Source organism: Giraffa tippelskirchi, chromosome 7 (assembly GCF_054371585.1).
Source record: "Giraffa tippelskirchi isolate mGirTip1 chromosome 7, T2T-mGirTip1v1.2.pri, whole genome shotgun sequence".
NCBI lineage: Eukaryota > Metazoa > Chordata > Mammalia > Artiodactyla > Giraffidae > Giraffa > Giraffa tippelskirchi.
Window position 1 is genome coordinate 79,845,940 of NC_137281.1, and position 24,395 is coordinate 79,870,334.

A 24,395-nucleotide genomic window follows, 5' to 3' on the forward strand; every position below is an offset into this window, starting at 1 on the left:
AATAGTAAGACTCAGTCCTGTCCACGTGTCCACTTTAAAACTCTCGACTTCATATTTGACTCAGTCTCCCCTGCTGTCCCCAGCACCAGTTGGGGATGGTGCATAGGGAGTAGGGTGGGATGCACAGGGTAAGGTCTGTTCTCACACCTCCCTTCCATCCTCTCACTGAGCGGCATACTCCTCAGATGAGTTGCTCAGGCCTTGCCCTTGCTGGAGACTTATTCCTTAGCACCATCACTCTGCCAGTCTACCCCCTCTCCCCAAAAGCAACCTTCCCATGTCCTAGTTTGTAAAGATTAGCTTTGCCTTTCCCTCTCCTCCGTGGAAATCTCCTAAGAACCAGACAAACCTTTAAACTTGATTCTCAACATAGTACTGTCTGTAATTACCCCTCCACCAAGTTGATCAACTGAGGCTGGAAAAATTCCAATTAGGTCTTCCCGCCACGTGGCTCTAACACTTCAGCCTTATATCCACCATTCTCAAATCTCTTATTTCCTAGATTTTTATTTCTATATTATTGCACATGTTCTTCCCAATCCTTGGCATCTCTACCAACGCAAGTTCTCCTGTGAATCCTCCCGAGGTGCCCATGATACTTTGCAAGTCTCTCTCCAACTAACTAGTCAGTAAGGTACCAACCTTCCCTGGTGGTTCGGTGGTAAACAATCTGCCTGCCAATCCAGAAGCTATGGATTTGATCCCTGGTCTGAGAAGATCCTCTGGAGAAGGAAATGGTAACCCACTCCAGTATTGCCTGGAGAACCCCATGGACAGAGGAGCCTAGTGTGCCACAGTCCATGGGGTCACAAAGAGTTGGATACAACTTAGTGACTGAACAACAACAAAAAGATACCAAGCAACATTTGAACTTCTCTAGGACCTATGCAGGCCAGGCAATACATCAGCTTTTCACTGACCCTTTGAACGTATTAAAGTGACTTCTCAAAAGCCATGTAAATACATATATAACAACTGTAAACATTTTACCCTAAGTATATAGTGTAGCACTAAAGAGCAGTAAGAAACTTTTATAAAGCCTCTAGGGATAGTTTGTGAGATTTTTATTTAAAAAAAAAAGAACATTAGTATTTATTACACATATTTACATCTTAAAACACCACCCAATTTAGTAAAAACGGGGCATTCAATGTAACACTAGCAGCAAAAGCTACTTATTAACTACCAATCATTTTTACAAGGTCATACTTATATACAAATAAACACTAAGGAGAAAAATAGACAACAAAAGTTAATAAGAAACAAGTATAATTATAAATAAGGCCTCCCTAGTGGCTCAGCACTAAAGAATCCGCCTGCAATACAGGAGACACTGGAGACGCAGGTTTGATCCCTGGGTCGAGATCCCCTGGAGGAGGAAATGGCAACCCACTCCAGTGATTCCTGCCTGGAAAATCCTATGGACAGAAGAGCCTGGCGGGCTACAATCCATGGGGTCACAGTCAGACACAAATGAGCAACTGAGCACATAGCATAATTAAAATAATACCAGATTTTAAATAGGAATCTAAAAGTTTCACTATATAAAGATTTTCACTCAAAGCAAACAAAATGCACTGCACAGTCATCTCAAATTTGGAAGATAGCAAATTAATAGATGTTCTCAGTTGAGGCCTATCCAACTTCAGGAACATTTCTAGATGAAGCCTTAAGTTACTACTGTACATTTTAAAAGGATTGGTCCAGTTGCGTTTTCTCGACTTTTAATTCCTCCTCTTCATTTACAGTACTGGCAGCACCATCATTATGTGGACTGTCTAGAAGGTCTTTGTTAAATCCATTTGATTCTTCCTCCTTTTGCCCCTCACCTGTACTACCCTCTTCAGGTGTCTGTGTGCTGGGTGTGTTCACTAACAAGTCTGCAAGAGAAACCATTATTACCATTACAAGCACCGGATCCAATCTTACCTAGTACAAACTTCTTCACAAGTCTAGATCAATAAAAATGAAATCTATGATCACTTTAATGTTAATTATGATCCCTTTCTTCCAAATAAAGCCATTTTTATACATGTATTATAAAATCCATTAAAAATGCAAGTCAAACTCAAACTTTTGACGTAGCCAAATGCAACTGTTCCTATTCAAAAATCACAATTACTAGATAGGTTTTTAAAGTCAAATGTTCTTTTTTTTTTTCTTTTTTTTCCCACCCCTCCCCCTAAAGTCAAATGTTCTTATGAGATATATAAGTGATCTATAGTAAAAAATATTTAAGATACTCATTTCTATTCAGAAAACCTTAAAGTCATAAATAGAAGATGTGCCTTAAAATACTTATCGCCAAGTAAACTTTGATAATGACAGCAAGGAAGAACTGCCATCAACAACAGTTCATCTTCATGTAATTTTTCACAAAGTAGTATAAAACATCCATTTGTTAGGTTAAAAATTAAATTCATTCTAACCGGAAAAAAACTGATAATACCACTGAATAATTTTCACTTGAGAATTTCATTATTTTGGGTGAAACTTGTTTTATAACATGGTATCTTCACTACTATAATTCTTATTTTCCCACTTCAAAAGGAAAAACTGGACTGGAAACTGACAAAGATAAATGTGATTATGTGTGCTTCATTCAAAAGCAATTTGCAATTATTTTTAAATACAGCTTTACCAAACTTGATTATCCAGTTTCTAAACCCACAGTCTGTTTTAAATCAGCAAATTTTAAGGCAGTTTTAAAAGAGATAAGGGAATCAACAAGAAAGCAAACATGACAGCTCACAACAGAAGTGACACAATGCAACAAAAAGCATTTTGGGACCTATTCATGTCACAGCAAATGGCTCTAAAGTCCTCAATGGGTGCAGAGTATTTTATATGTTTAGGAAATAACAAAGCAATTAATGTTTTAATTATGATCATTAACATAAAATTATATGTCACATGCTTTAAGGAGTCAGGGAAGAATATGTTTTTGAAAGTTCCAGAATCAATTTTAAATGATTATTAGAATAATTTTTTAACAGATGCTTAGCTACCCAGAAAACTATCTTGAACTTGTATTCTTTGAAGATTCCAACTAGGTCTCTCGCTCACTCTCTCTCTCTCAAATATACATAAATTTAATATACTATACCATATTTTTCTATTCTTCAAGGCATTTTATTTGGAGGAATAGTAAAGATGTTAAAATTTCTAACATGCCCTTGATATATTAATGGTAGCTCATAAAATGCAGCATAAAATTTACCATTTCCCAGGGACTGACTGTTACTCAGTAGCTTTGCCTGTCTTCTTTCCAAGGCCAGTTGTTTATTTCTCTCAATTCTTTGTTGTTGTTCTTCTGTTAGGCTTCTACTTGACTCAGAAGCAAACTCTACACTTTCATATGAGCTTGTCAGAAAGGGATCTAATTCGGTAGCAGTTACATCATGGCCAGTATTTTCCTCTACTTCATCTGCAGTAGAAAAGAAAAAGTATATCTGTAGTTAGAAAAAGCTTCTGCAGCTATTGACTGAAAACCAGTTTAAAACAACAAGGTACCAGATATGAAGAAACAATTTGTGAGGTATGAAATCTCAGATGCTTGACACGCTTGACTCAAACAAGTAGAAGGAATTTTTTTTTTTGGATGGATTTTATTTATTACCCTATATCTACAATTTGAGGTAAAATATAAGCAACACATAAAAATGCCTATTTCTGCTACCATGTAATATAATTCTCCATTGTGAATATTGTGATAAAGGTAGTGAAAACTCTATGCCATCACATACTCTAGCTTTTCGTATAGCTGGTATCTTACATCTCTTACTGTTGGTGAAATCTTAACACATGTACGATTCTCCTACAAATGGCGCAGAATGTCAGAGGGTGCCTGGTCAGCTGACTGACCCCTCACTGCTCACATTGGGGCCTCAGTGTCACTGGTTCAGCCGCAGAGTAATGAAAGCAATGAACCCCCTCCCCCACCCCGAGTTCTGAGCCAAGCTGGGGTAGTGTTCCAAAGAATTCCACACCACAACCGGGCACACAGCAGTGAGGCTCTAGTGTCGTTCAGCTCGCCCCAACACTCATACCTGACCTCAAACTTCTGGTACGCCATGCATTTTATTTGGATGAAAAGTAAATGTGGATGGAAGAGGTTCTCTGTATTCCATCTATAAGCCACACGCTGAGATTACCAACCTCTTACTGGCTGTTAGCTGATCCTGATGGTTGTGTTTTAATGATGATAAAAACATATGAACCAAGTAGAAGGAATATTTAAAGAGTTATTTTAAGTCAAATGGGATACTGATTTAAAAATATGCATTAACAGAGAGCAAAAGTTCGTAGTTGCTAATGAAAGAACTTAAAGAATCCAACGCATATCCTTTTTTTACATTAAAAACATTTTACTAGCTTGCTACATTGTTGGTATGATACACAGTAATTATTTTATATAGGCTATTTTTATATAGGGTAAAACCGAGACAAAGGGAAAAGGAAAAAGAAATTTAGAGATCTGTAGACATAGTTCCAAGCTAATTTTTTTTTCAATTCAGTGCTCTCTACATTATTAGTCTTAATAAATTCTTAAAGCCCTATACACCAGTTATCTCAATGTAGGATGTTCCTAAAATGATCCACAGGGGTATGAAAAGTAAATACTAAATCTTCCCTATACTTCATTTAAGACTTAAGAAAAATTTATATTTCTTCTAACTTACATTTAGAAGAAGAACTGGCAGTGACAACCTATCACTTATCCTAAGCTACCTTCAAGGCAGAGTGGAGTTGAGTCCTCATTTTTTAAATTCAGCATATTATGACATATAGCTGACATTCTGATGATCCAGTTAAGCAAACTGACATGCTATCTATTTTAACCAAAACAACCCTAACAAAATGCACAAGTGGTAACTTTAACAGATTTTTGCAAAATAACAGAACATCTGTAGGTAGAAGATAACAGAAGTATAAGCAAGAACTAAGAAGATGGCAAGGCTGACACATCACCTTCTCTTTGTATCATTCACATTATGGAGTTTAAAAACAAAAGATAACTCATCAGATCTGACAAGTGGGGAAAAAAAATTCATATCACCAAGACAACCATTTGAAATATGAATTTACATTTACTCTCCTTTCCTGGGGGGGGGGGTGTATTGTACAGTGTTGTTGTTATTTAGTCACTATGTCCAACTCTTTTGTGACCCCACGGACCAGAGTTCACCAGGTTCCTCTGTCCATGGGAGTTCCCAGGCAAGAATAGTGGTGTGGGTTGCCATTTCCTCCTCCAGGGGATCTTCCCAACCCATGTCTCCTGCATTGGCAGGAAGATTCTTTACCACTGAGCCACCAAGGAAGCCCATTAGCACATAGTACGAAGCTCAAAAAGTTCAATGAATAAGCTAACTAACCCAGTAGGATATGCTGTGGGATTCAGAGTCTAATATCCAATTCCTTTCACATATCAAATCCCATGCCAACATTTCATACCATACCTTACCAAATAATTAAACCTTGAATTATTTAAATCACAATCTTTTACACCTTTAAGAGCAATTTATAAATAACTTTCAGGGATTCTATATGGGGCCTGTATTTTCTACCACATCTATTAAAAATTTTAAAAACAAAAAGCAAACATGTATGGAGCCATCGCACAGAAAATCTGATAACTATACAGACCCTGTCGGCAGGAACCATATGTTTTGATGTATGTGACTGCCTATGGTTGCACTGTACAACTAACAAATGCAATCAATACCAGGAACAGTCACATAAGTCTAATTAAAGTCACATATACAAGATCTGTACTCTTGTGTGAAATGTGAAGTATTTCAACATCAAATTATTCTAATTTCCCAGAACCACTTTTTTATAATGGGCATGTATATGAACACTGTATCTTTTCATATATTTTTATTAACAAGCACTACAAAAGATCAATGGGTCATGACCAACAGTTCACAAAAACTCATGTTCTTTGTGAACATGTAAAGATATTTTTACATCTCTTAATGGCATACCACTGTGTATTCTAGATGTACCAAGGCATCTTAATTCATTCCTATTTACTATACTGTAATTATATACTCAAAATAGACTAAGAACTCAGTCCTGTTAACACTGCCAACCCCAACTAGATCCATTTGTAAAAGCAAACTTATTATCAAGTAGATAAACCTATATTCTTACCATTATTGCTAACAAAATCTTCATGTAAAATAGGGAGATCAAGTCGAATTCGTTTTAAACAGGTCTGAAAATAAAAGACATTTTTACATTTTCACTTAGATTTGGGAGAAAGTGGTCACTGATTTTATTCTTAGTTTCAAAAAAAGTTGCTCAAGTAACTACTATTAACTCTCTACTAAGACTGCAAAATAAAGACCCCAAAGAGCTACTTAGCCTCAACTAAATATATCCTTACACAATTTAGCATTGTGAATGATATTCATAATAATCTCAACACCTACCTGAACTTCCTTTTTATTTCCCAGATATTCAACTCTGTCAATAAAATCTTCAAATTGCAGTTTAGGGAATAGCCTATGTGCCCAGTGCTCCATGTGTCTGATTAGTGTCTTCAAGTCCTCAGCCTGGCACATAAAAATAAAAATGCTAAATAGAAAATTCATTCTCACAAGTGACCTTGTCAGCAGATTTCAGAATTGAACAGTAGTACCAAAGTCACTGGTGTCCTTCTGTATCTATAAGGTTAATAAACTTTTGGAAGAAACTTTAAGAAGAAAAGTATGTATTAAGGGCTTAGAGGATTGCAGTTGGTTTAAAACCTGCAGTAGGCTTTAAAAATCAGAGGAAAAAAGAAACCTAGTATGAAAACTTAATAAAAGTTAAAAGATAATCAGGTGTCTTTTCAGGACCATGAAGTAATACTTGAAAGTAAATTTAATAAAATATGACAAGGCTATCTTTTAGAAATAACTATACAAACTGACAGGACCCTAAAAATCATACACAGAGAAGAAAGCACTGAGAATCAGCTCTGTGCAAATATACTTAGAAATTCCAAGGGCAAAGTACTGAAGACCAGCAAGAAAAGGGCAAACATTCTCAGACCACAGTACCTCTCTGCATTTGAAATTTCAATTTAACATTAAAAAAAAATTTTAATGAAAAACAAAATTTAATAAACCAGAGTAATGAAAAAAGTTTCAAATTCCTGATTTTACCATAAAATTTTTTTTTTCTTACAGAATTTTAAAATAGGAGAGTGGTTAAAAGCTCTGGATCAGACTGCATAGATTCAAATCTAAATTCTACCACTTAATAGCTGTGTGACTTTGAACAAATCACTTTACCTTTGTAATTTTTCTTCATGAATAAAATGAGATTATACACACCTATATACTTGTTAGGAGGATTAGGTAATACAAGTAAAGTGCCTGAGACGAAGCAAGCCCGCAAATGTCCACTATTATTGTGATGGTGGTATTTGATCTTGTCTAATAAGCTCATGGTTAAAACAATCAACTCTACCAATAACTCAATATGTAATACTGAGAACATAATGTCTTATTGTTCCCATTCTGATAAAGATAAAAGTTCTTTCAAAGGCTCAACCACCTAGGACCATCTTCCAGTTGTTGATCAGCCACCTCACAATGTCATGTTAGACCCAAGGGACAGAGAAGAGACATACCTAAATATAGTGTAAAGTCCCAAATCATATCTGGAAAAAAGGCATCAGTGATTCAACTTTGTGAGAAAACAGTAAGAATTTTCAAAGGCAAAGTGTAGAAGACTAGACAAACTCAGAGCTCACCCTCACTCATTGAAGGAATCCAAAATATTTATCCTTCATATCAGTTTATTTATCTTAACAAAGTACTTATGAAAATGATGAAGATGTCACAGATTCAAAGCGCCAGTTTATCATTACTACCTGAAAATTTCGATAAGAGCAATGAATTAACTGAGCTGGGCATGGTTTTAAAATATTTTGACTTAGGTTTAGTTTTGTGGCAAAAAAGAACACAGGCTTATATTCTTCCTTACTGTCCACCGAAACTATGAAAATGTAATACAGGTTTTTCAGCCTCCTAGGTTTAAAATTTGGGGATTTTTACTTCTGTACCTCCCAATTACCTCCAAGTATTATATGTTGTTCATCCCCCTGCTATTAATATCCTATCTAGGCTATTTCACTTTGTTCCCCTGGGAGTGAAATAGCCTCTGAATTACTGTCTGCCTCCAGTCACTTCCCTCTTTCCAACTCTCCTGAACGCCACACCAAAATCATGCTCATGCTGTATTAATGTTCCTCTAGCTGGTCCATGGAACAAAAGTCAAGGGTCTGCTCTTAACCACTGGCAGTGGAAGCTTAAAACTAAAACTCAGTTTCCTTCACTACATAATGGGACCAACACCTACCCCAGAGGTTGATAATTTAAGAACATATTTGAAAATCCTTCCTAAATTATTACAAAGCTCTACAAAGATATCATCTGCAAAAAAATTATATCTGCATTCTACAAGAAATTTTTAAATGTTCACTTGCGCAGAGATTGACAGTCCCTAGGTGTCTTCAATGTCCTTTCCACATGTCAGAGTTTCTAAAGAAATATGATGATTAATGATAGTATCTGTGAAACATTCTAAGATTCCTGAGAACACGATAATGGGCACACAGTCTTACCAGTATTTTAAGAAACAAAGGTCTAAAATAAAATCAGACATTTCTTACCTCATGACCTTTACCTTTGAATTTTGCCTTCTCAAACACATGCCTCAATGCTGGGAGCCCTCTCTCTGAAATTAATCTGTGAATAGAAAGTATTTTTAAATTTCAAGTTTTCTAAAGCCATCAAGGCCAAACCAAGACCAGAAGAAAAAAATACTATGTTAAACTGAAAAAAATGCCTTTAGAAATGTCTGATCCCAAAATCATCCCAACCAAAAGCTTATAACATAAGAGGGAAGAGATGATGGAAAGAAAAGTATAAATGTTTAAGGAAATAGTAAATGTACCTCTCAGCATTCAGCTTGGGTATATTCCTTTTAACTGTTCTCTTCGGAGGTACAGGAACAGGCACTCCTCTCCCTGACTCTGGTGAAATATACCAAGATTTAATATTACTTATTTAAGCCTCATTTATAAAATGTGTCCTTTTGTAAGCTGACAGAGGGATAGCTGAACATGGACACCAATTCGGTGTCACGGACCTTCTTCAGGTTCAGCACCTTCACCATCTTCTCTCTCTGGAGAGGCTGGAGGTGGGAACGGAGGAAAAGTTTCATCTTCTATATGCTCATAATCTGGTAGGTCAATCAAGCCATTCTCCTGTGGTTCTAGCATCTTTTCCTCTAGGGAAAAAAAGAGTAAAACGTTTATTCATACAAGCAGTTTTTCTATTACACAGTAAAGTTCCACTTGCAGCAAAATGCATGTTTTTCAGTCAGTTAAACCATATTTCAAACTCACACATCGTGAAACAAAGTGGAGAATATAACAGTTACAGAAAAAAGAACCCCAGTTAGAAACTGGAAGAACCGAGTTCTAATGGACAGCCTACTACTAAATAACTATATTGGGTTCGAGTGAAACATTTTGCCTTAACTGTTGAGTTTCCCCATTATAAAATGATTTTAACTTTTCAGAGGGTTTCAAACTGTGGTCCAAATGGGGTGAAACAGGCAGGGTACAAGAACCTCACCTCCACTCCAACCAGAGCTTTTTAAAATTATTACTGGGAATTCCTGGTGGTCCAGTGGTTAGGGCTCTGTGCTCTCACTGCCGGGGGCCTGGGTTCAATTCCTGCTCTGGGAACTTAAGATCCCATAAGCTGTGCAGTGGGGCCAAAAAAGGAAAAAATATAAACACTGTTTACATATTGGCTTTCTAGTAAAGTTTCCCTTGAAATGGAAATAATTTCTTGATTGGTAACTTGAAAGAATGCTTTTCATACCATCTCACTTGACTTCTCAGAAATATTGACACTTTTGATCAGTTCCTTTTGCTGGAAAAGTATTTTTGTTGACTTCTGAAACATAGTACTCACCTGGTTTTCTTCCTTTCCTGGACACGCCTCCTAAATTTCTGCAGATTCATCTTCCTCTAACCTGGTTAATAAGTATCCAAGATTTCATCCTAGGCCCTCTTCACTCAGTTATGCACATGACTCTGATTTATAGATGACTTACTAATTTTTTATTTCTACATAAGCATCAAATCTGAGCTCTAAATCCCTACTTCTCATTCTACAGCTCTAAAATTTTTCAAAGGCATCTATAACTTAACATGTATAAAACCAATCTTCTAAATTTTCCCCATTCAGTAAATGACACCAATCCAGCTACACAAGTCAGAAACCTGCAAGTCACCCTTAGTACTTCATTCCCCTATCCTACTTACCCTGTCCATTTACTTCCAGATTATTCCTTGAGCCTGCCATTTCTATTTCCACAACTACTTCCTAACATTTATTGGATTATTCCATTACTCCTATCCATTTTGCCCTTTCACTCCATTCTTCCGTATTACAGCTTAACTAACCTTTGGAAATGTCAAGCTAATCACATCACTACCAGGCCTAAACACTTCAATGACTTTCTGCTGCTCTTAGGATAATGACAAAACTCTAAGGCCCTGCAGGGTTCTGCACCTTCCTACTTCTCTACAGACTTCACACCATTCTCTATGCTTTGTCTATCCCTCAGGCCACTAGACCTTTACAAAGGCTCTTCTCTGACTCCTCATCCCTTTCAGATCTCAACTGTCAAATCAGGAAAATCTTCCCCAATTTTCCTAAATTAAATCCTCTATAATAAGCATTCAAAATGTCAAGCAGTAGTTTCATAGCACTTACCCAGACCCAATAGCAGGTTCTATTTGTGTCATTATTTGATTACTGTTTGTCTCCCGTAGGAGACTGCAGCCCTAACAGGGCAATGACAAGGCGGGTCCTTGGTCTCCACTGTGTCCCCAAAGCTGACACACAGCTGCTGTTGGAGAAACAGTTCTTGATCTTGGCCCTCCCAACTTGAACTAGCAGAAAACCTGGGCAGCTTTACAGCCCCAAAGGAGAGCACACCTCCCAATGCCTACTTCAAATATGGCCAAGAGGGAAATGGACAGGAAAGGGACTCTTGGAGGGCAAGGCTGGAACCCTGGAGGAAGAGAACAAAGTGTCGGGCCCAGAGAGGAACTGAAGTGACCAACTGATCTTTCTCATTTCACTGCCAGAACAAGTAGCCCAAGAATCTTCACTATCCAAATCCATGTTTACTGAACTCAGATACTGAGAGTTACTTTTAGTGAGTTCAGGTCATGGGTGGTGTAATGCTTTATCCCAATCTATCAGATTCCTGAGTTTTGGCTAACAAACAGGAGAGTTCATGGAAGAAAGATATCTCAAAAAGTTACCTGAATCTGTTCAGTTCCTGAGTTTGGACAGGGAGAGTTCTGATGGCAATGATACTTGACACTTGCAATTTCCATCTAGCAGGATTAATAACTGCAATGAGCCACTAAAAAAAACAAAAATAATAAAAAATAATTGTTGAATGCAGGAATGAAGAATTTCAAAATTTCCCCAAAACTGTAAAACTACTAGAGCCAGATGATTTCCAAAGTCTCTCCAATTCTAAATTTCCAAGACAACAAGTACATAAACACAAAACAAAGTTATCAACCATAGATTTTCAAAACTGGAAAGGCAGTTAAAGGTCATATTGAAGTTTCTTTGGTTTTTAAGTAAAAATAGAAGACATATTTTTCATTTTCACCAAGAACATTATTGAACAACGTATTCACTGTTGTTCCACTACCTTCTGCCATTTTTAAGGCACGTTTGTAATTCCATCTTCTCAAAACTTTTTATCTTTTTGAGGAAAGAACAGTTCCAGGTGCCTTTTACAGTCTTCCAGAGAATGGAAATTTTTTTTCCATTAAGAGAATTTTGTACAGACCAAAATAAATGGAAATCCGAAGGTGCAATGTCTGGTGGATGAATCAGAACTTCCCAGCCAAGCTGTAACAGTTTTTGCCTGATTATCAAAGAAATATATGATACCAGAAAAACAAACAACCCTATCAAAAAGTGGGCAAAAGACCTAAACAGACATTTCTCCAAAGAAGACATACAGATAGCTAATAAAAACATGAAAAGACGCTCAACACTGCTCATTATTAGAAAAATGAAAATCAAAACTACAATGAGGTATCACCTCACACTGGTCAGAACGGCCATCATCAAAAAATCCACAAACGATAAACACTGGAGAGGGTGTAGAGAAAAGGGAACCCTCTTGCTCTACTGGTGGGAAAGTAAACTGATACAGCCACTATGGAAAATATGATTCCTCAAAAAATTGGGAGTAGAACTGACCTATGACCCAGCAACCCCACTATTTGGCATATACTCTGAGGAAATCAAAATTGAAAAAGGCACATGTACCCCAGTGTCCTCTGCAGCACTATTTCCAAGAATTGGGACATGGAAGCAACCTAGATGTCCATCAACAGATGAATGGATAAAAGAAACAAGTGATACATATATACAATGGAATATTACTAGCCATTAAAAGGGACACATCTGAGTCAGTTCTAATGAAGTCGATGAATCTAGAGCCTATTATACACAGTGAAGTCAGAAACAGGAAAACAAATATAGTATATTAATGCATATATATAATCTAGAAAGACGGTAGTAATGCATCTATCTGCAGGGCAGCAATGGAGATGCAAACATAGAGAAAAAACTTATGGACAAGGAGGGGGGCAGGAAGGAGAAGGTGGGATGAATTGAGAGAGAAACATGGAAGCATTATATACTAGTAAAATAGATAACCAACAGGAATTTGTTTTATGACTCAGAGAACTCAAACTGGGGCTCTGCAACATCCTAGAGGGGTGGGAGGTGAGAGGGAGGCTTAAGAGGGAGGGGACATACGTATACCTATGGCTGATCATGTTGATGTATGGCAGAGGCCAACACAATATTGTGAAGCAATTACCCTTCAATTAAAAATAAATGAATTTTAAATAAATAAATGTTTTTAAAAGAAAGAAAAGAAACATGTGGTCTTGCATGCTATTTGTTTTCTGTTGACTAATTCCACACGCTTTTTGTTAAGTGCTTTCAGCTGGTCTAATATGGAAACTGGCAGATTTCATTTTCTCGAGCTCCAGAATCACTGTGGATAGTGACTGCAGGCATGAAATTGAAAGACGCTTGCTCCCTGGAAGAAAAACTATGACAAACCTAGACAGCTTATTAAAAAGCAGAGACATCACTTTCCCAACAAAGGTCCATATAGTCAAAGCTACAGTTTTCCCAGTCGTCAGGTACGGACGTGAGAGTTGGACCATAAAGAGAGGTGAGCATCAAAGAATTGATGCTTTTGAACTGCTGTGCTAGAGAAGATTCTTGAGAGTCCCTTGGCTGCAAGGAGGTCAAACCAGTCAATCCTAAAGGAAATTACCCTGAATATTCATTGGAAGGACTGATGCTGAAACTCTAATAATTTGGCCATCTGATGCAAAGAGCCAACTCATTGGAAAAGACCTTGACGCTGGGAAAGACTGAGGGCAAGAGAAGGGGCAACAAAGGATGAGATGGTTGGATGGCATCACCGACTCAATGGACATAAGTTTGAGCAAACTCGAGGAGATACTGAAGGACAGGGAAGCCAGTCGTGCCGCAGTCCATGATGTCACAAAGAGCAGGACAACACTTAGCGAATGAACATCAAATTGGGACCAGTATTTGTTGGAATCAACCCTTTGGTTTTCCAGAAAGAGCTTATAAGAGACGACTTCCTTCCAATCCTACCATATACACATCACCTTCTTTGGATGAAGACAGGCCTTTGGTGTGCTTGATGGTTCACTTCCCTTGCCCCAGGATCTCTTCCATTCCACATTATTGTATCCATTTTTAATAAAAATATCCATTTTTAATTGCCTATAACAAATAGTTTTAAAAATGGAAGGTTTTTTGTTACATTTTAGTAAAGAATTGCATGCAAAAATAAGGTCAAGAAGGTTTTTTCCACTTATGTGGAATTCAAACATCAAAGCGATGAACATAACCAAGCTGGAGCAAATGATTTTCAAGGCTTGATTTGGATATCTTGAGTATGTCAGCTATCTCCCATGCAGTATAATGTTGATTGTTCTCAATGTCTCCATTTATTCACTGGTCTACCAGACCATGGAGCATCATCCAGCGAGAAATCTCCAGCATGAAACTTTGTAAACCACTTTTAACACTTTTGCTCAGTCACAGCACCTTCTCCATACACTGTACAAATCTTTTTTTGAGTTTCAGTTGCATTTTTACCTTTCTTAAAATAATAAAGCATAATATGCCAAAAATGCTTTTTTCTTCCATCTTCAATATTAAAATGGCTACACAAAAATTCACCAATTTTGGTTAAGTTTTTTTTTAAACGCATGCTGATATGACAGCTGTCACAATACAATCTAACAAATTTGTTTTCAATTAAGTTAAAGACAACTAAGTGCTATTAGAGCCATTATACAAAAAAAAAAAGAAAGAACTTTTTGGCAAACCTAAAATAATCTAGTTTCATATCACCAAAAAGTATATTTAGTCCCAATCTGGTTAAGCCTCCTGGAAAGAAATGTGGTTCACATCTTTGAGGCCAAAAGGGAGCTATGAATGAGGTAACAAGGCACAAATCATATTAAGTATAACTTAGTCAAGCCCGGAGTGGGACTTGTCAGTAAACCGGTAGTGAATACGACAGTTTCTTGCATAGTCTCTTTTTAGACACTGATGAAGCTCTCTTCACTTCCCCCTCTAGGCCTCAGAATCACAAAGCAGTGAAGGTAACAAAGATATTTAATATACAAATTCATTCCCAGTCCTAGGTGTCCAACGTTCAACTTTTAAGTTATCAAAACGGAAGACCTTGTCGCCAGAAGTCCTACCAAACTGACTCCATGACCTTCTTTGCTACCCAGGCTTAAAACCACAAAACTTCCCATCCTATCACTCTTCTCCAATCTCCCCTCTTTCAACCGTATTCATTCAACATTCACAGGACGCCTCCTGAGTTTAGAAATCGCGGTACAGAAGCTGGAGATGCAAAAGATGCATCTGACATACGTTCCCTTCCACTAAAAGGTTTGGTTTAGAGAGTGGCAGACTCGAACGTAAACGAAGTAAAAGCGGCAGCTCTGGTCCCCACCGACCTCCTCTCTGCACAGGTCGTGGCCCGTCCGGCCTCCCTTCCCTGCAGTCCTAATCCGCCCACGTCCAAGTCATGTCCGCCTGCTTCCTCTCTCCCTCCTTGCGACTGCCCAGCATCCCCGCTCCCCCGCCTGATACCTCGGCCTCTCTCCCCGCTCAGTAATTTCACTGGCCCCTCGCCCCGCTCTCACCTCGCTCGGGCCGCTGCCGCCAAAAGCGCACAGTTCCCCGCGGCCGAAAAACCGCGTTTCTTTCGAACTCTCGCGAGAAGACTCCTTGGCGTTCGGCGCCAAATCTGCGCGCACCCTGGGCGGTGCCTACCAGACCCACCTCCCCCAGGTCCCGCCCACCCATGTCTACCCAACCTTTCCCAGGTCCGGCCCATCGCACTACTGCCCTCCGCACCGCATCCGCCTTCCTGAGTTCCTCTGAGAAGTGTAACTTCTTTGCTAGTATGGTGTTCGTGTTGCTTATGCTCTATGCACTTTAGACTTTGGAAATAGATCTCAGGTTTTTTAGAGAACTGGATTGTGGATGGAATATAAAGGATAGAGGCAAACAGAATTTTGTAAGAAACTACCAATTCTTCAGATTTACTAACAGAATTCCTTGAACATGAATTCTCAGGTGGCTCAGTGGTAAGGAAGCCGCCTACCACGGGATCCCTTGGAGGAGGAAATAACAACCCACTCCCCTATTCTTGCCTGGAAAATCCCATGGACAGAGGAGCTTGGCTGGCTACAGTCAGACAGAGGAACTCTGGTGGCAAAGAGTAGAACACCACTGAGCCACTGAGCATGCACCACGTGAATGTAACTGCCACAGTTGTAAGGCACTGACATATTAATGTCTGATTGTCCTTTTTCACGTAGGAGAAATACTAGATATACATTTTCCTTAGCAATTGCACCAGACATGTAAAAAAAAAAATAGCTTTCACATAGGCCATGTCATTAAAACTTTTAGAATTGTTTGGTGTTTTTATTTTTTATTTTTATTTTTTTTTAGTTCTACCAGTTTATTGCTACCAACCCATCTCCCTCCACCCTCATGCACGCGTGCTCAGTCATGTAACCCCATGGACTGCAGCCCACCAGGCTACTCTGTCCATGGACTTTTCCCGGCAAGAATACTGGAGTGGGTTGCCATTTCCTTCTCCAGTGTTTGGTGTTTTTAAAAGTGAATAGTGTTGAAAACACATGAGGCCATCAGTTACAGGCAGCTGCAGATGGAATTGGAAACTCTGGCTTCAGTGTGGTCAGGTTTCTCCAGTATTACCTCAATGAGCAGGGACACCTTGTCCACATGCTGAGGAAGCTTGACCCTGTGGAACAACAGACCTGCTCAGCCCATCATGCTCCATTCTCCCCAGACAAATACTTTGACACCGCATCACGAGCAAGGAACACTTCAGGACCTCCCTGGTGGTCCAGTGTCTAGGACTCCATGCTCCCACAGCAGAGGGCCCAGGGTTCGATCCCTGGTCGGGGAACTAGATCCCACATGCCACAACTAAGACTGGGTGCAGTCAAATAAATAAATATTAAAAAAGAAAAAAAGATAAGAAATACTCATCAGGCTTCACTGGTGGTTCAGTGTTAAGAATCTGCCTTGCAATGCAGGGGGCTTGGATTTAATCCCTGGTAGGGGAACTAAGATCCCACATGCAAGTGAGCCTGAGCGCCACAACTAATGAGGCCGAGCATCACAACAAGAGAGTCCTTGCTCCACAACAAAAGATCCCACACGCCGCAACTAAGACCCAATGCAGCCAAATAAATACATAAAAAAGAAATGCTTCAAGGTGCTCAGGACCAGGCAACCATGTCCCATTCTCTGAGGATCTATTAAAATTTCATGTCTCTTCAGCTGCCTGCTAGGCTTCAAGAGACTTTCTGAAACCAAACTCTCCAATCTGTGAGCCCTGAAGCCTTTCTATGACCCTTGCAGTCTCATCATGCTTATTGTGAGGCCATCATGGTAGCATCCCCTTTAAAGGGAAGATGTTTGAATCTTCTTTTCATACTTTGAATCATTCCCTGGTTATTAAAATTATTTGAAAGAGCTAGGGAAAAAATGAAGTGTTAAAGAAAAAGTAGACTATTAAAGAACAAAGATTGAGTATAGGGTGTAAAAGTTTTTCTGGCAAGCTGGGAACTCAGTCCAGAGGTGAGGTTCGAAACAAGAGAAATGAGAAAAATGTTTTAAAACTGAAAGACCATGAACTATTTCTAAACCAAATTTAAAAAGCCAAGCCTCTGTGTCTTCTCAGTTAGCTGGTGTTATTTGGGCTTATCACTTAGGTATGTACTAGAGTGGCTGGTAGTAGTGGTCTGCTGTGTACTTGAGGACTCCAGTTCAAGACTGCAGCATCAACATGCCCCTGTCATGTACATAACATGCCCAAGTTGGGATCGTATCACCCAGTCAGGTCTGCATCAGGATGAATAATCAAGGTGACCAGCCCAGGGATTATTAATTAGGATTTGGCCAGCTACAAATAACAGGGGAAAAAAAGCTAAAATAAATGAAATAAACTAAAATAACAATAAACAAGGTAGAAAGTTTGTCTCTCATGTACAAGAAGTTGGGAGGTAGTAAGTTCATTGTTGGTATGATGCTCCATGGTGTCAGGAAACTGGTATCCTATCTTCTTGCTTTACCACAAGAGCATTCCATTCTCAAGTTCACCTCATCATCTGAAATGGCTTCTACAGCTCCAACTGCATTCCAGCCAGTGGGGAGGAGGAAAGAGAGAAGGGCATGACTCAACATTTCTAAGAACATTTCCCAGAAGTTGCATACAAGTCTGGTTACATTCAGAACGTAAACCCATGGCCACACACAGCTGCAAAAGAAACTGGGAATATAGACTTTATTCTCGGTGACCATGGCCCAGTAAAAATTCAGGGTTTCTATTACTGTGGAAGAAGGGGTGAAAAGATGTTGGGGAGAAATTAGTTGACTGCCACAGATAATAAAATAGAAAAAAAAAATAAACTAATGCTTTTATTTTGCAAATCTGGAAAATTAGAGTGGTTCCAAAAATATTAAGAATATTAATAGCTAGTACTTTCACAATAAGGCATGTAAGCAATTTCAGCACAGGAAACCTATTACATCACTGTATGAGACCTTTGGGAATCTTTCCTGGACTTTATGGCTTCCCTGGTGGCTCAGATGGCAAAGAATCTGCCTGCAATGTGGGAGACTTGTATTTTATCCCTGGGTTGGGAACATCCCCTGGAGAAGGGAATGGCTACCCACTCCAGTATTCTTGCCTGGAGAATTCCATGGACAGAGGAACGACTAACACATTCATTCACATCATCCTCAAACTATAACATCAGCTCCACTGAGAACTAAAAGTCTGACCACCATCAAATCACTTTATTGCTTTGTTTGCTCCTTTGTAAGACGAAAGGTGTAGATTAGCTGATTCCAAAGATATTGTTTTAATGGAAGATATTGAAGAGTAATAAATCAACAGGTATTTATTGAGTGTTATGTGTTTTAGGTTATAAGCCAAATTGGTAAGATAACCTTCAAAACATACTTTCTATGTTTGCCAGGGAAAAACTCATCTTCTCAGAGTCCCACACAATTAGATATGTCTTGGGTACCCCAGCTCTGCAACTAAATGGGCTTCAGGTCAGAATAGGGTGAAGTGAAGATGGAGGCACTGCTTGCAGTCCATTCTGGAAAAAAAAAAAAGAAACAAGCTTCCAAGGGCAGTGAGGCTAGAGGTGCTAGTAGTCATATGTCCAGTGTCAGTGGTGAGAGTACAAGTGCACTTTTGCCCAGTGGTGGCACCAGTAGAGTCTGCACTAGAGTAGGCGAACAGCAGTTTTGACATCAGCCTGTCAGCTGCCAAACCTCATTTCCTGACCACTCAGAGACTCTAGGATCCATCCATATCCTTTAATAAATTTCTTTTCTGTTTAAACTACTAATAATGAGCCAGACTTCAACAGTATGTGAACCGTGAACTTCCAGATGTTCAAGTGGGATTTAGAAAAGGCAGAGGAACCAGAGATCAAATTGCCAACATCTGTTGGATCATCGAAAAAGCAAGAGAGTTACAGAAAAACATCTATTTCTGCTTTATTGACAATGCCAAAGCCTTTGACTCTGTGAATCACAATAAACTGTGGAAAATTCTTCAAGAGATGGGAATACCAGACCACCTGACCTGCCTCTTGAGAAATCTGTATGCATGTCAAGAAGCAACAGTTAGAAGAGGACATGGAACAACAGACTGGTTCCAGATCGGTAAAGGAGTATGTCAAGGCTGTATATTGTCACCCTGCTTATTTAACTTATATGCAGAGTACATCATGAGAAATGCTGGGCTGGAAGAAGCACAAGCTGGACTCAAGATTGCTGGGAGAAATATCAATAACCTCAGATATGCAGATGATACCACCCTTATGGCAGAAAGTGAAGAAGAACTTAAGAGCCTCTTGATGAAAGTGAAAGATGAGAGTGAAAAAGCTGGCTTAAAGCTCAACATTCAGAAAACTAAGATCATGGCATCTGGTCCCATCACTTCATGGGAAATAGATGGGGAAACAATGGAAACAGTGACAGATTTTATTTTGGGGGGCTCCAAAATCACTGGAGATGGTGACTGCAACCATGAAATTAAAACACACTTGCTCCTTGGAAGAAAAGTTATGACAAACCTAGACAGCTTATTAAAAAGCAGAGACATTACTTTGCCAACAAAGGTCCATCTAGTCAAAGATATGGTTTTTCCAGTAGTCATGTATGGATGTGAGAGTTGGACCACAAAGAAAGCTGAGCGCCAAAGAACTGATGCTTTTGAACTGTTGGAGAAGACTCTTGAGAGTCTCTTGGACAGCAAGAAGATCCAACCAGTCCATCCTAAAGGAAATCAGTCCTGAATATTTATTGGAAGGACTGATGCTGAAGCTGAAACTCCAGTACTTTGGCCACCTGAGGCAAAGAACTGACTCATTGGAAAAGACCCTGATGCTGGGAAAGATTGAAGGTGGGAGGAGAAGGGGACGACAGAGGATGAGATGGTTGGATGGCATCACTGACTCGATGGACATGAGTTTGAGTAAGCTCCAGGAGTTGGTGATGGCCAGGGAAGCCTGGCGTGCTGCAGTCCATGGGGTCACAAATAGTTGGACACGACTGAGCAACTGAACTGAACTGAGATCAGATTCTGTTATTTTCAGTGAAGAATCCTAACCTACAAGGACCGATTATAAATGATAGAAGACAAAATGTGGTTAAATGCTGATTTGCTTAATCCAAAAGTTAAGTGCTAAGCAAAGATGAACAAGAGCTGGAGAAGTTGATGAAGATCTTCTGGAAAGATCTGGAACTTGACCAGAATCTTGGAATTAGGTAGGATTTGGATAGATGTATGGGAAAGTGCCCTAAAATAAGAGAAATAACAGAAGCATAAAGAATGTTGAAAAGAAAGTGTTAGTCACTCAGTGTTGTCTGACTCTTTGCGACCCCATGGACTGTAGCCCCCCAGGCTCCTCTGTCCGTGTAATTCTCCAGGCAAGAATACTGGAGTGGATTGCCATTCCCTTCTCCAAGGTATCTTCCCGACCCAGAGATTGAATTCATGGTCTCCCACATTGCAGGCAGATTCTTTACCATCTGAGCCACAAGGGAAGCCCCCGCCAACCACCCCCCACCCCGCAAAAAAATGTTGGGGAAATAAAGGTGGGATAGCTATTTTAAATGGAGAGATCTCATCATAATTTTTTTCATAGCTCCTAAAAATTTTTAAATCTTGTTTTTACATAATATTTGATACCTAAAGAATAATATATAATGTTTATGTATATTACAAAGCACAATAATAGAATATACAAATCTGTGACCATACCATCCAATCTAAGAACTAGCCAACATCTTATTGTTGTTGTTATTCAGTCATCTAGTCATGTCTGATTCTTTGTGACCCCACGGACTGCAGCAGGCCTTCCTGTCCCTCACCATCTCCCGGAGTTTGCCAAAGTTCATGTTCATTGCATCAGTGATCCTGTCCAGCCACTTCAGCCTCTGATGCCCTCTTCTCCTTCTCTCCTCCATCTTTCCCAGCATCAAGGACTTTTAATGAGTCATCTGTTCACATCAGATGACCAAAGTACTGGAGCTTCAGCTTCAGCATCAGTCCCTCCAGTGAATATTCAGGGCTGATCTCCCCTAAGATTGACTGGTTTGACCTCCTTGCTGTCCAAGGGACTCTCAGGAGTCTTCTCTAGCACCACAATTTGAAGGCATGAATTCTTTGGCGTTCTGCCTTCTTTACAGTCCACCTCTCCAACCATCGTGACCACTGGAGAGACCATAGCCTTGACCATCCGGATCTTTGTTGGCAGAGTAATGTCTCTGCTTTTCAACACACTATCTAGGTTTGTCATTGCTTTCCTTCCAAGAAGCGATCATCTTCTGATTTCATGGCTGCTAGTCACTGTCCACAGTGATTTTGGAGCCCAAAAAGAGGAAATCTGTCACTACTTCCACTTTTTCCCCTTCTATCTGCCATGCATACCAACATCTAATATCTTTTTATCCCTTCTCTGATTCTCCTTCCTACTGAGATCACCATTATCCTGAATTTTGTATCCATCATTCCTTTTAAAAATAGTTTTTGTCTATAGTTATAGGCCTGAACAATATAAGCAATATGTTGTTCAATATTGCCTGTTTTGAGTTTTATAAAAACTTATATCAAACTGTAGGCAGTCTGCTTGGGCTTACTTTCCTAATTTCATATTTTATCTGGTGGTTCTTCTGGATTGTTTCACACAGCTGTAGTTTAGAAAATTTTTATTGCTCTGTATGATTCTTTACTGAATGTATAACAATTTATTTAACTAGTCTCTTATTGATAAACATTTGAAATGGTCTGAGACTTTTTGCAACTCTGGACAGAACAATGCGGTTTAGATTCTTGTATATGTATTTTATATACGCATTCTTAGATATGTATTGTTACATATGTATTTTTTATGTATCAAAGGAACAAAGACCTTGAGCAGACATTGGAAGGGTAAGCCTTTGAGATTTTAATTTTTTTTTTTCCCCACTGCACAACATGCGGATCTTAGTTCCCCCACCAGGGACTGAACCCATGCCCCCTGCATTGGAAGCATGGACTCTTAATCACTGGACCACCAGGAAAGTCTCAGAAGGAGATAGCCTTTGATGGCAACACTTCTCTCCACTCTAATATGCAGGATGAAGCATTTAGATATAGGTGTGTTATTAGGTTTTTGATAGGAAGTTATGGATCAGAGAAGATGATTAAGTCACTCCATGGCTGAAGTTTTCCTAGGTAAATGCAACGGAAGGAAAAAGGGACAAGAGATTTGAAGTATTTGCAGGAAATGATGAACCTTAAAGTCTGAACTGGATGGAGTAATGACAGAAGGAGACTGAGTGAAGGTTGGGACTTAATTGAAGTTGAGCTCTGGATGGGGCCTATGGTTTGTTTCTAGGAGAGCACTTGAGCAAGTAAGCCTGAGACAGAAGACAGATAGGCCCCAGGCTAGGCATTTACAACTGGGTTTCTGTTTACGTTTCTTGGGATAAGAAAAAGAGGGGCTTCAGGCTGGACACTTACAACTGGCCTCCTGTATGCATTTATTGAAGTGGATAATAGGTGGGTTCCAGGTTAGATATTTACAACCAGCCTCCTGTTTGCTCTCTGAAATGGAATTAACAACTGAAACAGGGTAAATAGCCAGGCTTTGTCTCCTGTGGACTCCTTAAGATAATAGTCTTGGTAGTAACAAAGAGAGGCTAAGCCTTGTTTGAATAAAGGATCAGGAGGTCATATATTTTCCACCCTTGGGGCAAGGGAGACATTTCACATGTGCAGAAAGGCTCCTTGAGGGTCAAAAGGGGAGGGCACCGCCCCATAATATGTGATGCTAATATGCGACCCCATAGGCCTCTGGGCTGAAATCCACCTTGAGAAAATGTTGCCCACACATGTCAGGGGCGGTCCTAGGACAGGTCAGGTGTGGAAAAAGAAACCAGACAATTGGCCAAAGGGAAGATAAAGACCCAGAAAAACTGCCATATATAAATGACTTAACTGCCTATTTAGTGCACTCCTCCTTACTTGGGGGGATGCCCACACACTTTCTCTCTGGGTGTACATGTCTGCCTTGCTTCTGTCTTAACTAGATAAATTGTTTATCTGTGTGCTTTCCCACGTGTTGTTGTGGTATGTCTCTAATGATAAACTTTGCACCTGCATTTTCAGTTTTTGCCTCCTTGAGAAATGCATTTTTCATTGGGGACAAAGATCCCAGGAAAAATAGCTTCTTGTCTCTCTCCTTTGTTGATCTGATGGCTAGGATTCTCAGTTTTCATCCAGGCTACTCAGGTTCAATTTCTGGGCAGGGATTTAAGATCTCTTCATGTCACTGATCAGATCAAGCCCATTTTGGTCAAAGGATAGAGTGTTTTAAATTTGTGATATTGGAGGTTGTACCATGCAAAGGTCCAGGATACCAACTGAGGTCTCCTTACTCCTCAAAGGTCAAATGAGGAGTAAGGAGATGAACTCAAATACCCATCACTTCATTTTCTGTGGAAGTTGAGGCCCTTCCCAAGATTTTTGTAAATCCCAGTGAGACCAAGGTCCTCAGGGTCATCTGGGACTCTGAGCTCCTGAATCTCACATCTTATTTCTGTTCTGAATTGTTTCAGTTTATGCCCTTTCTACAGTTATAACAGTAAAAGTCACTCATTCAGTAGATGTACCCCACTTTGTGGGATTCTTAGAAAAGAGTTACGTCGTATCTGGCAAAGCTTTTATCTCCGTGCCACTTTCTCCCCTTTTCTCTCTCCTTCCCATCTCCTCTGTTATGGAGAACATGCTTCCATTTTCTTAAGCTTGGCACCAATTGACAGCCTCAGGATAAGGATAGGAGGCAGTGTCTGTGGGTGTTCACCAACTTCAAGCACTTATTAAAATACAATATTCTTCCCAGCAAGAATGCTTCTTTCCCTAAGAGGACTTTAGTGCTATCGATGAAGGTAGTAAAATGTTCTTCCAATCAACAGAACCTCCATTCAAACAGAAACATACTCCAGGTGTGGTGGACTAGAAGCAAGTCATCTTAAAGACTGAGACCAGCAATATTTGACTTTCACATCTCATATTTTTACAATTATTTCTTCTGTGTTCCCAATAGTAAGGTATTTTGCACTTCTGAAAAAAATATTTGAAAAAAAGAAAAATGT

General features: G+C 39.3%; 1 protein-coding gene and 1 non-coding gene across 14 annotated transcripts in view; both read right to left on the reverse strand.

The window, feature by feature from the left end:
* Positions 1–1,049: 1,049 nt before the first annotated feature.
* The window catches only part of TIPIN (TIMELESS interacting protein), a 37,757-nt gene continuing 14,411 nt past the window's right edge, over positions 1,050–24,395 (reverse strand). Inside the window, exons 1-10 of one of the 13 annotated variants that reach the window (XM_081511793.1) lie at positions 15,335–15,379; positions 11,348–11,451; positions 9,639–9,767; positions 9,148–9,288; positions 8,953–9,031; positions 8,669–8,744; positions 6,438–6,560; positions 6,157–6,220; positions 3,221–3,427; positions 1,050–1,880 (exon numbers count right to left, since the gene is read on the reverse strand). In XM_081511793.1, coding sequence (XP_081367919.1) covers positions 1,690–1,880; positions 3,221–3,427; positions 6,157–6,220; positions 6,438–6,560; positions 8,669–8,744; positions 8,953–9,031; positions 9,148–9,280 — 873 coding nt within the window. In that variant the 5' untranslated portion in view covers positions 9,281–9,288; positions 9,639–9,767; positions 11,348–11,451; positions 15,335–15,379 and the 3' untranslated portion in view covers positions 1,050–1,689. Of the gene's footprint in view, positions 1,881–3,220; positions 3,428–6,156; positions 6,221–6,437; positions 6,561–8,668; positions 8,745–8,952; positions 9,032–9,147; positions 9,289–9,638; positions 9,768–9,890; positions 10,047–11,347; positions 11,452–15,145; positions 15,380–24,395 lie in introns of those variants that run through there. The other 12 variants (XM_081511794.1, XM_081511795.1, XM_081511788.1 and 9 more) reach the window with 12 other exon arrangements.
* LOC145516002 (small Cajal body-specific RNA 14) lies at positions 5,603–5,738 on the reverse strand. The gene has a single exon (XR_014061188.1).